The sequence below is a fragment of the Lutjanus erythropterus genome, chromosome 3 (assembly GCF_056507025.1).
Source record: "Lutjanus erythropterus isolate fLutEry1 chromosome 3, fLutEry1.hap2, whole genome shotgun sequence".
NCBI classification, from domain to species: domain Eukaryota; kingdom Metazoa; phylum Chordata; class Actinopteri; order Lutjaniformes; family Lutjanidae; genus Lutjanus; species Lutjanus erythropterus.
The window spans coordinates 30367042-30381433 of NC_139319.1; the positions used below are offsets into that span (position 1 = coordinate 30367042).

Below are 14392 nucleotides of genomic sequence, written 5' to 3' on the forward strand. Positions count from 1 at the left end.
AAAGAGATTGATCAAGGATGTTGACTCTACCTTAGCTCTGGACACAGGCTAGTACCAAAATATGTAAGACTTGTCTGGGTTTTGTTGAGAGTCAGGAAAGTGTGTAAAGCCAGCAACCTAACTGGGAGGACACGAATAATGTGATGTGTACAGTCACCAACCCCAGCTGTTGTTGGTCAGTAATTAGCTCCAGTGGGCGAGCCATCTCCTTGCCAAACCACAGCGTCTTGTTTCCTATTTCTACCTGTGCTGAATCCACAAGACACAATGCGTACAGTGGGAGAAACTTGAGTTAGTGAAAGGCCAGTTTCATGCCAGTTTCAGCCAGAATGAACATGCCTGAGACCAAAACCTGTGCTGAACGCATCTAACTGTGGATCTGAAAGCTAACAAACACATTTCCAAGAATAATCTCTGTAAACACTATAGCAGAGTAGCTAGCACTGTGAGAAACTGATATATCTCACTGTCAAGAAACATTGTCTTTTATTCCAAATATCTATGGTAATAAGAAAAAAATTACAAAACCAAACAAACAGTCATAGAAACACCAGTACATCGCCACTGGCGGTTTTCAGAAGTGGGAAAAACTATTTTAGAGAGGAGTTTTCATTCAATAAACAAGCCTGTGACTTTTGGGCAAATGAGCCCTGAGGCAGATTTAACTTTTGAGCATAAGTGACCAAGCATTTTGTAATCTCTCTATGGCTCCAGCGTTACCTCAGGGCCTTATGTTTAGTATGGTCATACAAAAAAGGATTACATTAAGAGAATGAAAATGAGTATCCCGTGCTTGCCTCCTCAGATGGCTAAAGGACATTGGTTCTTGTCTGTACCTAGAAATAATTTAGACTCTCTCCAATGCCCACCTCAAGTGTCTTAAAGGACACTTTGTTGATAATTTAGGGGTAGAAGGGGAATTAAAGATTGGTACTGAATTGGAATCAGTTCCTGACTGGTCAGTACCAAGGTATTGATAAGTTCCTGGACAAACAGTGCTGCTATAGGTATTTATGTAACACTAAACACCTCATTGTACTTACAACATAATTGCTATCAAACAGTAAAGAATAGAGGTTTTATATCTCTGATTCACCAGCTTTCTGGTACACGAAATACACCCAGTGAGGAGACAGCTGGCAGAGATCACATTGGTTGTGTTTCTCCAAAAGTTTTTTCAACTTCTCCTCCGCACACCACTGTGTTTTTTTTTTTTTTCCCGGCATCCTCTCCTGCTAACATAGCCGTGTGAGTGTGCGGTCGAGATGAGAGACATAGACAGAGACTGCAGCGTGTGAACAATTCAGGCTGTTTGTCAGCAAATAAATGCTACACCTTCCCAAGAGCCGAGCCACGTTCTAGTGATGGGAATGCTGCTGGAGGGTTAGCTCTGAAGGAGCAACATCTTCAACACAGGCTCACTTAAGGTGGACTGACCTTTAAGGTGGACCAGGCCAGCTATTAGCTATTGGCTTTTCAGTTTAGGGACAAGCTGCTCCTCCTTCGCTCAGGAGACAACCAACCAATTGAATTTTTTCACATCCTTGCCTTTCATATCTTTATTTTTTGCTTTAAATTATGATAAGTAATGTCAATAAGATTATCAATAGGTATTTGGTATTGATAAAATCCTAACAATAGCCAACCTGGGAACTAACTGTATTGGGCAGTATTGTACTGTATTATATTGTGCTTTGCTCCACCAGGTCTCTATGTTTCTGGCCTTCATCTTCGGTCTCCCTCAGCTTCACTTGGTCTTCACTCTGTGGAGTCTATTTCTTCCTCTCAATCTACTTACGGACATTTCAGTCATCCTGTGTTTTTGTGTTGTGGAAAAAAGGAAAATTTCATGCATAAAATATGCATTTAAAAAAAGTCATTTGCATTCATACATACTATCAATAATGTAACACTGTGTGTTTGTCTCCTGCCTAATCAAATAATTTATCTGTCAGAAAGTCTCTTCAGTGTAGGTGAACAAATCACAAAGCTCTGTAGATTTCTGTTCCTCTTCTCCTTGCCTTCTGCTCTACAAAGCAAAGGACATCTGTGTATATGTGTGCAAGAGGCTCTGTTTGTGCTCTGTTTGTGTGTCTTACCACATGGCGTGCATGTATGTAGGGGGCAGACGAGGACTGCTGACCGGAGTGCAGTTGTAAGACCTCATTATCCTCTCTGCTAACAGGAAATTGCGGAACAAGCTGGCCACCAGCAGGTCCTGACGAAACAACTTCTGGAACAAATCTAGAGACAGAGAGACCAAATAGAAATTATCCATCATGGCAGAGACAGAAGAAGGGCAGCGAATGAATAAAATTAACACAAAGACGGGATTACGAGTGAGGAAAAGTGGGACGCCGAATGAGTGAATGAAAATCAAACTGGGTAAAAGAAGTTTAATGAGAGCAAAGTGTCCGCTTTTGAGGAAAACTGGATAGTTTGTGTGTTTGGTTACAGAATATGGAGGACAGTGATATGCAGATTAAAGTGATGAATCACAGTCACATCTCCATCAGCTCATTAATGTTTTCACTAATTCACTTTAATGGGGCCAGGCCAATCCTCTGCCAATCTCTGGCTTATGATTGTGATTCCCCTGTTTCTGTGACAGAGCAGATGTGCGTGTGTGTGTGTGTGTGTGTGTCTGTGTGTGTGTGTGTGTGTGTGTAAGACAGTGTCTGACAACTTCTGTCTTTGCTGTTTAAATGTTGAAGTGTTTGTGCTATTTTGTGTGCGAGTGTGAGATGTGGATTAGGTGTGCGGAGCCTTCATTACAGGGATTCTCTCTGATGCGGGCTGCTTCATTAACAACAGAGCCCCGGGGATTTACGAGGCTTCACAGCCATCAGCGTTGTCACATTGCTATTCTAACCGGGATACAGTTTGTCTCAGGGGAGTCTGACTGTGTGTGAAAGTGTGTGAAAGTGTGTGTCTGTGGAAGTGTGTTGCATACAGGAGACAAGCGAGAAAGTCTATTTGCCACGTGAAAAAGTTAAATGCATGTCAAAAAAGAAGTCTGTGTGAGAATTTTCATCTAGCCAAGCTGAGCCTGTGGGAAATGGTTAGCGGAGGTGTGTGTGTATGTGTGTCTTAACCATACAGAGTGTTGTGTTGTGAGTGCGTACTTGCTTTTATGGCCTCCACATTTTGGTTAAAATGATATCCCCAATTAATGTGTTACTGTAGATCCCCGAAACACAATTAATCTCCATTTGAGGAGCACAACCTGCACTTACTGCACTCCTGGCATTTTATATCAACATCTTCACTTTTTTCAACCACTGGGGATATTCTCGAAGTTTGAGGATTGCTGATGCTTCACAACCGCACTGCTTTTATTAGGTGCCCTAATTTGGGCTCTGGTGAGCCGAAACACATGGGTCATTTCATTTTTCATCAGCGGCTCAACATGTTGAAATAACGATATATTTTTTAACAGTTGCACAGCTTTAGTGTGCCATTAGCCGTCTTTCCGCCTTCAGCACCAGTGAGAGGAGTGTTCTTGTTTGTTTGCTTTGCTACTTTAAAAGGAATATATTCATTTTATTATATCTTGGGTTAAATTTTTATAGTTCTGGCCAACATCTTGAGCAGTTACGATAATAATGTCCTCACCAAAGTAGTCACCAGACCAGAGAACACTACAGCTGTATGAGTTCTCATTTCTCCTTGTACCATGTTAAGATGTACATTTTGCATTGTAGGTTTTGGGTTTTGAAATATTAACAGTGGTCTAATCATCATGGTTAAGTATGTTTTTTATTGATTTTGACTTTAATGTTAATATGCCTCCTCCAGACTAGTCCATTTCATTCAGTTTTGAAACTTGCATACTGTCACTTGTCACTCATTTGTCTTGGTGTGGCCATTGAGCTGGGGAATCAGTGGAGGCCAGACTAACTGTAGAGTCACACAGTTTTCATATCGTGTCTTGTTCTGTTTAGTTCTGTTGATGCGCTGTGACACTTGTGGAAAAAAGTTTTTTTTTTTGTTTTTTTTTTCAACTTTTCATGGACGTTCTGGGGAGTACTGAAAACTACCATGACCACCAGCTAGGTCACATTTGAGCAGTAACAGCAACATTGAAACAAAGTCTGGCAGGTTAAGAATTTTGTGCTGTATACCTTTTTTTTCTAGGGCATCCATATTGAACGAAATAGTTAACACAGACCAACAATACTAATTCGGTCCAGATCCATTTAGTGTAACAAATTATTTTACGTTAACAAACAGAACCTTAATTAGTAGAATTGGTAACACCAGTGGCTACTCTACTATTTCATGTCAAAAGGACTGATGTGATAAAAGGTCTGTTGACCGTTAGCTCACTGATTTCAAACAGAGGTTGAGCAAACCAGGCTTCTCAACTCTAGTCCATAAATTCTGATTTTTCAGACTGAAATGATAACTGACAGATTTTTATCAGCAGTAACCAGCTGGCTAATCAAGCTAATGTTAGCAACACAAGTTGGTCGAAAAGTCTGTCACTGGCTGATTAAATGTTTCAAGCTGAGAAGCTTGTAAAACGGTCTTAAATATACATTTGATGACTACATACATTGGAGATGCACAATATTGGATTTTTGACAATATCTGATGTGCTGATATTTTTCAAACTCATTTTGGCTGACAGCAGGTGCAGATACTGATAAGTGCACACATCAAGCCTCTTATGTAGTGGAATGAACTGGCAGATGCAGATATAACATACAGTTATTTTAAAAATAAACACATTCACCTGTCAAACATAAGAAAACTACTACTGACAGGTTTTTCCTTTTTGTTCTTCACTAATTTACCAATGATTATTGGAATCAGAGCTCTTAAGATGGACTATTAAGTCTGTGTTGTGTTGAAGGAATGTGATTTTGCCTCTCCTCACATGACTGATGCCAAACAATCATTGCAAATAGCAACTTTAATATCCATTACGTTCACGCTTCAAAAAACCTCCGCTACATGTGCATGATTAAAGCATCATCTTATCAGACTGTCATACTGGCAGGAATATTGACATTTAATTTGAAAACATTTATGTGACAATACTGATGATGTGCCAATAATCTCCCTAACATACATGATATCTTGCTAAAAAGCTATACATCACAAACAAAAAGTCTGCATCCTCACCACGTGATGATCCAAGCAGAAGACATGAACATAGAGCTAATGACAGTTTAGTAGTTTAGACTTATTTTATTCTAACTTAGCCCTGTTTAGCCGTTTAGCTGAGGCTTTTAGCATGAGGAGTTACCGATGTGAAACTTTACAGCGGGGTACTGTGGGGACACCACTCTTCATACACAAAGTCTATGTCACGGACATCACTTCCACATGTGAAGAACTCAAACGTTTGACAGGCCTGCTGTACCGCAATACAGGTGCTAAACTATGATTGTACAGTAGCTGTTAGGAGAAAAGGTTACTGAATGGTTAACTGGTCATCGGTTACTTTAGTGAGTACATCATCATCATTAGGAGTTATCATAATGGATGGAAATGAAGGCCAAAACTACAAAACCTACGACCTAAGTTGTAATAAACTGGAATGATTCTATCAGATTGGTAACTGTGGAAAATAAAATGGTCTCCCTGACGTGTGTCTGTGTTTGTAAAGCCTCACCTCTAGGCAGCACGTTCCAGGCGATCGTGTCAGTGATGGCTGTGAAGATCCAGTTGAGCTCTCCGAGGGGAGTGCGTCTGTCGTTGAGCCTGCCAGGGATCCTGCACCACACACACACAACACAACACAGATGGCACTGTGTCAGCGGCGCTCACTGTATGTCACAGAGCTGACTCAGAGCACAAAGTGGCAACTGCTCAGTAGGATTACCACAACACATCTGAAGACATTTACATTTACAGGCACTTAGCCTCTTACTCAGAGAGACTAACAATGAGTCCAAGTTTGAATATTCATGTGTGCTTATACGCTCATGTCTGCACAAGAGACACGCAGAGCAACATCAGGCACAAGCAGAGGAAGAATGGAGCTTTTTATTTAGATTATATGTGTTTTTACAGGGCTGTCTCAACTCAGTTAAACACATGGGAATACATTTGTGTCCTGATTTGACCTGCAGACTCAGGTTTCCTCACATGCATGTGATTATTACAGAGTTGGTCTGCACCTATTGAGCTGGTGAGCGCCTCTGCTAACGGTATGTGAAATAACACATTTTTATGAGAAGAAATCTTAGTAACCAGGGCAAAAGAGAAGAGATGCTATTTCACACAAAGGCTACATGCTTGTGTAAACCATTACAGCTGTTTAGCCCAGGGCTATCCTTGGCAGAATACTTAAATCTGACCAGTGACCATTTATTACCTCTGCTATTGAGTTTTGTTTGGGAAAGTTTTGATTTCAGGGCACAAATTATACCACATTGTGAACTTACAGGAAAGCAGCAGATTTCCTCATTTAAAATTGTCACAGTCGGGACACACTGTAGCACATGTGGATCGCAGAACCTCTTGATTTTCATTTCTGTGCCTATATTAACAGGTTACATCAGTCACACAACTTGTGTGAGCACTGCGCTCAGGTGTGGCGGCAGTGGCGCTTCATCTAGAGATTTGGAGTCTTGTCTATTTTTTCCACATGATGCGTCTCGTGCAAATGATCTGTTGATAGTCATATCATCATCAAATCAACAACATGACTCATCTCACAGCACTTTCGATGTCTGTATCTCAAGAATAGGTCACAAACATGAGAAAATCAGGTGAAGGGTAGAGTTCATCCAGTACGATCTCCGTCTCTCTCTGGCATATAATGATGCTAGATTGACAAGAAGTCAAAAAGAGTTTTTAGTTTAAAAACAATGTTAAGATCCCATTTTTCTAAAAGGGAAGTTGGCATGATATTCTTCCCTAAGAGCACAGGTAGCTTTAGTTTAAATCAAACTGCTAATATGTATATTTTTTTATTATTCTGTCCCGACTACAGAAACACCAAGTAACTGCTGAACTATGACAAGGTTGTTTGACATTGATTGCAGTTATTTATTGGTTTGATTAATGGTTTACAATCCAGTAATGTGTATTTGTACTGATTACTGACGATGGACAATGCAGTTATCACTTAGTGTTATTGCAACATTGGTTATGGCCTTGGTGCCCTACATTTTAGCTGCAATACCCCAATAAATCTGTGTTTTTCAAAGCCAAAGGTGAACTTACACTAAAAACTTAGACTTCAGGCCTGATTTCACCAATTTTACATTTTAATTTTGTTAACCTGCAAGTTAACAACTGTATTGGGTCTTTGCCTTTTTTAAGAAGCTCATCTTTTACCTCTTCCTGTCACTTGAATGACTCAAAATCTAAATGACACCTTGAAAAAATGAAACATAAAGTAAAGTAACCTAAATCTGCTGTTTGCAGTCAGTAGCTACATGGTCATTAAAGCAGATGCCTTTTTGTTGAATCTAAAAACCAACTTTAGGAATGATTGAACCAAGACTTAACATGGAGAGAAGTTGGAAAAAGTTGAAGTAGAGGCAAAATAAAGGAAAACACAAGTGAAGGTGGACCACACGTGTGTAGGACCATCGAATATGACTCAATCGATCAATACTGCTGCAGCAAGTCATTCTTTCTTCTCTGTCTTATGTATTTTGTACTAATTCTTCACTGGATCAGAACAGAACCAATTGGACATCTGTGATGTTACTTTCTAAACATTTTCTATGTGATTGTTCTTCATCTAATGTATCAATACTTGAGCTGCAAAGAGGAATGGATTATTAATTGATTACTAAATTAATTTCCAGCTATTTTCAAAATTAATTAATCGGCTTGAGTAATTTTTTTTTAAGGAAAAAAAAAAGTCAAATTTCTCCTTCCAGCTTCTTAAACGGGAATATTTTCCAGATTCTTTACCATTTTTTTTGGTAAACTGGATGTCTTTGGGAAGTGGATTAAACATGACATTTAAGTCATCTTGGTAAACATTGATTGATATAATTCATAAAATGCTGACATTTTATGGACCAAACAACTAATCGATTAGTTGAGAAAATAATCCACAGACTATTTCACAATTAAAATAATTGTTAGATGCAGCACGAGTCAATACTGTATAATTTCTCACCACTGTTACACATGTCAGATCTGTGGACTCGCTGTACAAAATGTGATTTCTTTAGACTTTGTTCTAGGACATTTTCTTGACTGTAATGAAAGAACTTCAGTGACTGCATCTAGAGGAACATGAGATGTGTAATCCCTTGTACCACAGGTGTGTTTTTATGGAAAACCCTGCACTCATAGTCTGACACTGCAGGTTCTAGTTATTCTGTCGTTCCTTTCATGGGAACACCATGGAAATGAGGGCAGGGGAATCTCTTTCAGACAGAGCCCGAGACGATATGACAGTAATCACTGTAGCAAAACCGAGAAAATTACCTTTACCACACCTCGCTGTCTGCCTTTTAATGAATACTATGTAAAACAGTGAGAGAAGACGGAGGGATGAGCGGAACAGTAGCTGGCTCACAGATATTACAGCTAATGTGAGCAAGAGAATCATTTGTGTCTGAGTAAAGAAAAAGGGAGAAATATGTTTTAAACTAATGAAGAAAGTGGGGAAAAGATAAATGAGAAAAAGCACTTATAAGCACTTTTACAACTCACAAAGCATTACAGCTCTCATTGCCATGTACAGGCAAGGAGGTGTTTGTGTGTGGAAGCGACTACAGAGGCCTATAAGCCCAAAGGACTGTGAGGACATTCACGTCACTGTACAGGAGGAGGAGATCTGTGGTCAGTGAAGTAGATCACTGGGTGCTCGCTCACTCTCTTAAACTCTAAAACAAACTCAAACTGCTGCAGTGTGCCGGCAGGTCATAGTTTAAATGTAAAGGTACCTTTGCACAATGTGATTTTCAGTTCTCACCAACAAAAGTTGACTATTTGAGAAATATCTGAAAAGTTGTTTGTCAATCCAACCAGAAATTTGCGCACTAATGGCCAATAGCGAGCTTTGGCCACACACCGTATTCATCATTTATTGAACTGAAACTGTACAATGAAAAGTTTTTGTTGCATTTTCAAAACACAAAAGTATTTACATTATAGTCCTCAAATTCACCAGGCTTTCGATGCACAAACTGACGCTCATTCTGACGCAAACTGCAACCAAAGATTCATTAATCCCATTTTGTAGTGTGATGTGCAATGAACCTGCATGACTGCTGTTATGACGATTATCAGTGTCGCCACATCAGAGGATATTATTATTATTACAACTGTTATTATTGTTATATACATTAACAAATATAAAATATAACAGAGTGTTTATTTAATCCTCACTTCAAAATAAAATGCTCGTCTCATACATTATCTTCAGAAACCAGATGTGGTTGCACTCATTAAAAAAAAAAAAAAAAAAAATCTCATCATTAACTCTGTAAAATAGGTGAGTAAGTTACCTCATTATCCACCAAAACTAAAGGTGTATTTCCAAAGACAACAAGACAATTAACTCATTCTTAATGGTGCCTCTTGTAAGCTGAAGTCCTTGATGCAGCACAGTTTTATATATAATAGCAATGATGAGTGTCATAAAATAGCACATAAAATAAAAAGATACTGTTGTCAATCGCAGATTGTCTCAACATTATAACAAACTCTAACAAAATTGTTTTGCGATAACAGAATCATGTTATCTTAAGAAAATGACCTTTTGTCCTCACGAGCCGACAAGATAATGAGCTTGTTATCATGAGATAAAGTTGTGATTGTGTGAAAACAGAATTTAAAAATAAATAACTAAGTGCAACAACTTTTAGCTTCTTCATTAATGTACTAAAATAACAGAGGCTTGGCATGGGTAAAAAAAAAAAAAGGTGACATTCATTGCCCAACATTGACATGCTGAAATGTTTTCTTCCAATTTTCTTCCCGAATGTCAGAAATGTCATCACCCGCTGTCACTCCCAAACATTTTGTTTCTACTGTGGTTTTATCATCATTAGGTGGTGCAACTGGAGCACCGCCAGGAGCAGGTCTTTGTCTTGAGACAGGAGCATGAAATATAGTTATATACATCATCTGACAATGAATGACACTACACTACTATATAGTAATACATCATTCGCTAAATGCTAATTCGTTAGAAAAGACTTACGCAACGTATAATGAGCACCAAAGTCTGGCAAACTGGCATGTAAAGTCGATCATCACTCCAACAAATGATGTCTAACTACACACAGAGTGTCTGACCTCTCCCTGCCCCCAACCTCCCATTTCCACCTCTAAGTGACAAATAATAGCAGCTGTGAAGCTCTTGGCAGGTATGAGCCTGCTGTATAACCATGAAGGCCGGCCAGATCCTGAGCACTTTGAGTTCCTGCCAAAGGTGTTCAGCAAGTCAGCACTAAGGATGAACACTCAGCAGTTCATATCCTTGCTCAGGATCCACTCTAATATATTTGAGGAGTGAAAAGGACAGTGTATTGGTGAACGGATGGACAGATAGAGAGATGAATAGTTGAACAGGTTGGAAAATGCCCAAAGAGCTGTTTAGCCTTGTGTCATCAGTTATAAATATAATTTATAATAATTTCTTGTTTTAACCATTTTAGTCATGCTATATTATCCTGTTTTATTAATACTTGGAGTGACTTACTTATTTAAAGTATTTTTCTGTTTTGGAAAGTACAATGTTATCCTCATTTGAGAAGTGCTTGTCTATACACACCTTTGTTATTAGTTCCTACTATTTATATCTATTAACCAGTGATACAGAAAGTGTTAGTGTGAGACAATTGCAGAGACACTAAAACTCACACTAGTCATTCACACTGATGAAATCTCTAGAGGTATGAAGTGGAAGGGTCAGAAATAGGCCCTGGTCACACTTTACCCAATATTAGAAGTGTTCAGAATGACATTAGCACTGTGCTGAAAATGGAAAAGACAGGAAAGGCAAGAAAGAACAAAAGAAAGAAACAAACAAACAAACAAAGACAGATTAGTATCACTCAAGAAATATCACAAGTTAAAATTGTAGTGTGTTATCTGGTGGTATTAATAATTATTGAGACAGAGGAGCATTAATCAACGTTGCACTGTGAGGATAAAACGCAGAGTTTATTGGCTGTGATCTGTCACTGTCTAACTGAACAGCCTCATGGAAGTGATATTTTACAAGTCATAATATTTTAAACTACAGAAAATTCGCTAACACTAGTCATTTGGTTTTTTCAAAGTCATGATATTGAGCTGAGACAGATTCCATATTCTGCTCGTGTTCAGAGGCTACTATTGAAAGCAGTAAAGAGGCCGTACAGTGTGCGCCACAATGTTCAATATACCTAGTAGGCTGAATAAAGTTAATGATTATTCAAGTTAAAAGCAAAACTCTAAAAAAGCTCTCACTCACTTGGTGTGAATCTTAAGATGGATTCTTCGAGATATTTTGGTCGTCTTTCTTCAGTGAGGGGTGTTTTTTCCAACAGCCAACTGCTGAAGGTAAATCCATCATATGCTGCAGTATTTCACCCAGTATTTTGAATAAAGTGTTTTTGCATGCTTTGGCGTTTCACCTGGAATTGTCTGAGATTCAAAATGTCAAAGCAAACCTCAGTCAAGTGCATTTTATCCCTCCAGTGCAGCGCACAATTTGCATCTCCCTTGTTTAATATTTTGAAGTATCTCCGCACACAGTTGGTGGCGGACATTGTGTTGTCTGTGTAATCCAGATGATAATGCCACAAGTTACTGTATTAGGTGCATTAATGATCAGAGGTGTTTGAATTCATGGTGCTTTGTGCTTGTTAACCAGGTACTTAAAGCTCTTGGTGTACTCAGCTGGTAACACATAAGAGCATTAAAACACGATCCCACGTGGAAATTAAATCTTAAGAATAATGACTTTATTTATGGTCAAATGCCAATGAAATGTATAAACTTTAATTTTACAACAATTAACTTTACAACTGCAGTGTCACTGCATCCCCAGCTTCAACTTTGGTTGGGCATAAAACCCAGTGACCCCCTGTAGATGGTGCGTATGCCTGTGTTAGATATATTGTTGAGTTATGTATTTACATTAACCCAAATGTTTCCAATAATGTTCAACTACAGAGAAACCAGTAATTTAGACATGATAATGGTGCATTTCCTTCATGCCTCTAGTTGCTATAAGTACCAGGAAAATGCCGGAAACCTCAGATTCGTCAGAGAGTGAGGAAGGGAGTCGGCAAACGTGACTAAATGTTAACATGAATAAAACTTTAATATGAACAAGATTTCTGCTTTCATGTCAGATGGAGTTTCAGCAGCTATGGTGGCTGTTTAAAAGTGAAGAAAAAAATCTCCCATGAGCCCTCCCTACTTCACATAGTCATCACACTACATCTTTTTTTGATAGTTTTAATGTGAAAAAGACCCCTAACAGCAGAACTTACATTGCGCATTGGATAAAAACATAAGTCCCTTTGCTAAAGTCTTTTATCGTGTCACATCCAACTCTGTCGCTGATACATACAGACTTAGACATAATATGCTGCCATTCGCTGAAACGCGCACATAATGTCCTGTTAGTGTAAATGTAAACCCCTTCTGACGCACAAGTGCTTGCTTTTATTTTCTTCGGAAATGGAAGTCCTGCCTTTTTCTACTCCAGCTTGACTATGTAAAAGCACTTTAAACAAAATGAAGGAAAATCCAATTGTTGCAGTCAATGGGTTCCCAATATCAAGTTATAAATGTAATATATAATACATAAGAGAAATTATGAGTGGAAATGAACTACTTTATCACAATAATGGTAGCGAGAGAAAATAACTGTTCAATAAGAGATGATCATGTAAATTATCTGTTGGGAGCCTGAGACTTTCATTCCCTATGTGTGAACAGGACATTAGAGCCTGTTTTATAATAATACACGAAATGTGAAACCATAGATAATCACATTGTGGACAGAGAACATCCACACTCATGAACCTATCAAATTCAAATGATGATCCATGCAGTCCACTGTATGTTATGTCTACAAAACAGTAGGCCTTCACATATAGACTGCAAAGTCTTTAAATGACACCGAATCCACATGATGACCTTTGAAAAGCCACACTGCAGCACTGCAGGTAAGCTGTTTATGCTGTGTAGGACATTCAGCATGATGTAAGTAAATGCAGCCTCATACAGAATCTTTTACTACTGGCATCATGACTTTGTCACTGTAAGGCAAAACAACGGACAAACTGGAGGCAAATCTCCTCAGAGTAGTAGACCACATAATCAAGTGAAAATGTCATCTTTCTGTGTTCTTGGGTGCCAGAATTAAAGTAGTAATGGCTCAAAAAGTTGTATCCCATACCAGCTGCCACTGCCAGTCAAAAAAAATAAAACAAAACAAAAAGAAAAACAAAGGTTAAACTATGGTCCAGATGTGATAGCACAAGCTAGGAGATGTATGCAAACCACAATGAAATAAACTAAATAAAATAAACTCACAAAATGTCAAGAAAGGAAATATTCTCCCACCTATTTTCCTTATTAAACTCAAAAATACAACTGTACACCTTCTGAATGCAATTTTGTCTCTTTTACTGAACTAAGACAAGATTTAATTGCCTTGTTAACTCCGTAAAAGACACTTGGATGTGAACGTTGTCTGGCTCTACAGGCTGTTTACTCTCACTCTTCCTCCAGGTGTGTGCTCAGCTCCTGAGTGTGCGTGGAGCAGTGCCTGTCACTCACGCAGACCATTAAATTAGCAAAATGAAACAACAATAATCGGCAGAGATAACAAATATATTTGTTCAATCGCCCAACCTTTAGGCAGCTGTAAGATGATCATCAATCCATTGAGTGTGAGCATGGACCGGTCGGCGAGTCAGGTCCCATTGGTTAACGTGAACTTTTTCAACTAAGGCTTGTGGATTTGAAATTAGGGAATTGTTTTGTTCTACATCAATGGCATAATATTTACCAAAAGAAAAGATGTGTATGGCTGGTTCCATCGTAACTACTGGCTTTACTTTTACAGGTTAAATATTTGTGTCATGTTTGATAACATGGATTAGCCTGTCATCACCAGATTAATTCACAAATGCAAATCAGTCTGTGATCTCTCTGTTCATTTTTGATTTTCAGGTGGCACTATTGCCGGTTGCAGAAATGCTTCTGGAGGCAGCTGGATAGATTTACAACCTATCAGAGCAAGGAAACGTGTGATGTAGCACTGAGTGATACATGCAAGTTGGGGCTGTGCTTGGTTTTCAAGCTGAAAAAAAAAATACATGGCCTGGTCACAGTATTTCTCTCTCTGAACAAAAGGGTGGGCAGATGTATCTGCAAATGAAACATGAGCTTACAGATTTACAGTATCTAGTTCCTAAGCTAACAGTGGACAGTGATGGGGCAGAAATATAATTAA

General features: G+C 38.7%; 1 protein-coding gene across 1 annotated transcript in view; it reads right to left on the reverse strand.

Moving 5' to 3' along the window:
* The window catches only part of rptor (regulatory associated protein of MTOR, complex 1), a 215648-nt gene that overhangs the window by 89332 nt on the left and 111924 nt on the right, over positions 1–14392 (reverse strand). The window contains exons 9-10 of the mRNA XM_084715786.1: positions 5624–5724; positions 2100–2244 (exon numbers count right to left, since the gene is read on the reverse strand). Coding sequence (XP_084571912.1) covers positions 2100–2244; positions 5624–5724 — 246 coding nt within the window. The remainder of the gene's footprint in view (positions 1–2099; positions 2245–5623; positions 5725–14392) is intronic.